Source organism: Sipha flava, unplaced genomic scaffold (assembly GCF_003268045.1).
Source record: "Sipha flava isolate LNK unplaced genomic scaffold, YSA_version1 35a_pilon_pilon, whole genome shotgun sequence".
NCBI lineage: Eukaryota > Metazoa > Arthropoda > Insecta > Hemiptera > Aphididae > Sipha > Sipha flava.
Genome location: NW_020273058.1, coordinates 3,235,564 through 3,238,662, shown reverse-complemented (window position 1 = coordinate 3,238,662; position 3,099 = coordinate 3,235,564). Strand labels below are relative to the sequence as shown.

The 3,099-nt window shown below is 46.2% G+C and overlaps 1 protein-coding gene across 2 annotated transcripts in view; it reads right to left on the bottom strand.

The window, feature by feature from the left end:
* LOC112687671 overlaps positions 1–2,712 on the bottom strand; it is a 10,380-nt gene extending 7,668 nt beyond the window's left edge. The window contains exon 1 of one of the 2 annotated variants that reach the window (XM_025560520.1): positions 1,832–2,712. In XM_025560520.1, the coding sequence (XP_025416305.1) occupies positions 1,832–2,265 (434 nt within the window). In that variant the 5' untranslated portion in view covers positions 2,266–2,712. The remainder of the gene's footprint in view (positions 1–1,831) is intronic. The other variant, XM_025560522.1, reaches the window with a different exon arrangement.
* Between the last annotated feature and the right edge of the window lie 387 nt (positions 2,713–3,099).

Sequence of the window (3,099 nt, the reverse complement as noted above, 5' to 3'; positions counted from 1 at the left end):
GTGTGTGTGTGTGTGTGTGTGTGTGTGTGTGTGTGTGTGTGTGTGTGGTATTATAGTTATTATTAATTTGGTTTATTGGCGAAATACCAAATTGGTGTATCGCCAGTAGAAATAAACGTGCGCGCACACACGCACAAGAGTAACAGATCGAAAATATCTTCCACTTCGCATGCATATGTGTAAAATATAGAATTCTATTCGTAGACAATTAAATGGTTGTAATTATTAAGATCGATATTAATTTCGACTACGAGTCGTCAGAGTTCGACTGTTGAACGTAATAACGTTAACTCATAGGCTTTTCGCGAAGACCAGGGTTTTTCGGTAACGTCGCATAACGCAGTGAAACCGTCCGAGACGTGACCGCCACTAGGGACCGAATAGATTAATACTATTTCGTTTCAGACATGTTTCCGGATCAACAAGCGAGAAATGGGCCGAACTAAAATATTCGCCTTGGAGACAGGTAATACGCGGTTTCGCTATGTATTACGCAGCGTTTCTCAACCGTACCACTAATAGTACGCGGAAAGCTCATAGGAGGTACGCTGAAAGCTTATAAATGGTACACGAAGAAAATATAAACACGAATGTTGTTACCTCCATCGCGTATAGCGTACCTATACATTTTTCGATAGGTAGATAACCAAAAAAAAAAATTTACACGTCGGGTCAAGAGATTGATACACGGTGAACATTTTTAGAATGTGTACGCGGTACGAGAACCGCTGAGAATTGAAACTCAAATAATTTATATACAACAACGTAGACGAAATAACACACGCGTGTACTATGTGCGGCACGTAGTGCTCTGCACGGTCCGTAATTTTAGAGACCGGACCGGACTGAAAATGTTAGCAAATGTCCGAAGTTGGGCCGAACCGAACTGAACATTTAAAATAATCAATTAAAGCGGACCGGGACCGAACCACCGGTTCCAAAAAACGAATTTCAGACTGTAATAGTTTACGGACCGGAATGGACCGAAAATTTAATTTTATATTTTTATAATTTGATAGAGCTGACAAAGGATAGGAACTAAAAAATTTCTAATCGTGAAAGTTTTAAATTACATAAAATAATTGGTAATTGGTACAGATTTAAACTGCTCGTAGAATATTACAAAACTGTACAAAACTAATAATATATCCATCCATGTCACCCGCGCCACAGTGACAATAATTGCAACCGTTAATCTTGAAAATATTTTCGATAGTAATTATTAATATGTACCATGAACAATGGAGTGTTTAAACGCAGACACTGCAAGCACGAGCCTACAGCAACAAACTTAAACAATGAATTTCGTTATTAATTACCAATAAAAATTGTTTAAACTTAAAGAAATTGCGTTCAAGTATTTCAATAAAATTTGTTTTCTAAGCTTAATTAAATATATATATATATATAATAGTAGGTAATTTAATGATAATTCAGTTAGTGCAGTATATAATTTTAGTTAGTGAAAATTTCGTATAGGCCTACACACAGAAAACATGTAAATACGCCCTGAACATGATCAGCTCTAAGATTTACATATGCCTAAAAAGTACATAAATTAACTAATTCTATAAATAACGTCTTTAAAATGTAAGGTCATTTTAAACAGGCTGATCCGGACCAAACCGATCCGTTCACATCCTGGAAACCGGAGCCAACTGAAATAATTTCAGTTTTAACCGAGACCAGACCTAGATCTTTCGTAAAAATACGAGAGTCGGAGCAAAACGATTTTCATCAGTTTTTCTACGATAAGACCGGACCGTGCGGATCAAGAAGATACTGTGTCGGACGGTTACGAGAGTAGTTACGTGTAGTTAAGCGCCTTCACCTTTCTCTTTCCAGGAACAGGAGGTCGGTGCGCACGGTCACCGGCGCGGTGGCCGAAGACCATTGGTCCTGGGTGATCGCGTCCGCCTGCGGCATGTCGCCCATCATCATTTCCCCGTCGGCGGGTTCGTCCTCCTGGGGGGGCGCTCCACCGATGTTGGACAGGCCGGCCTCGAGGAAGGCCAGATCGCGGTCGGTCATGGCGGCCAGCCTCCTGCAAAGTGCCGCGTCGACGTTCTGCAGGTTGCGAATCTCGGGCACGCCGACGAAGGTGCCGGACGCGTTCTCCTCGTTCGGTGCCGGTTCGCCGTCGTCATCGTTGACCGGCACCGCCACCGATTCGTCTACGGCCGCGGGCCGGCCGACCGCCGCAGCCGTCCACCACGCGGCCAACACGGCCACGACGAGCAGCCACCGGGATTCGGGAAGCGACATTCGGTACGTCGGTTATTCGGGGTGGTACGGCGAGCACGTGGCACGTGGGAGGTGAGCTTGTTCGGAGACCACGAGTACGTCGTTCACGAGGGAGTTACGGCGACGTTTCCCGGAGGGGTGAACGTACGAGGTGGACGCGAAAAAAAAAAAATAAAATAACAATAATAATAAAAACAAACGCGCAACAGGTGTGCGTATGTGCGCGAGTTTATGTATGTATGTGAATACGGCAACGCGTATTTACTTATGCACGGCGATGATCGCGACGATTGTACGCGTTAAGTTAATGGTGACGAGATGTCGGGGCAACAAAACTTCACGCACGTCCGGCGAGTGCGACTTAGACGGTTGCACGCGGCGTTCTGGGGCACTTGACGTCGTTCCGGCGCTTCGAGTCGTCGTCGTTGGAACAGCCGAGACCGTGGCGGCCGGGTTTTGTACCCCGTGGGCGCGAGCATTGGCGTGCGTGCGCGCACGTCCGTCCGTTCGGTTGTTTACGTGTACACGTTTTCTGCGTACCGCGACGCCGCCTCCGCCCCCGCTGCCGCCGTCGCACCGTCACCACCACCACCACCACCACCACCACCACCACCACCCTTGCACACTCGGCGGCGCGCGACGCTTGCTTACTCTCGCGCGCCGCTCAATTTTCCCTTCTTCTCTTTCCGCGTTTCCTTTTTGTCTCCTTCTTGTCTTCTTATTCTTCATCTTCATCTTCTTCTTCTTCTTCTTCTTCTTCTTCTTCTTCTTCTTCTCCTTTTTTTTTTCACCTCCTCCTGCATACGCTCCTCCGTATATTCTGCGCACCACGATCACTGGCCGTTCGTCTCATCG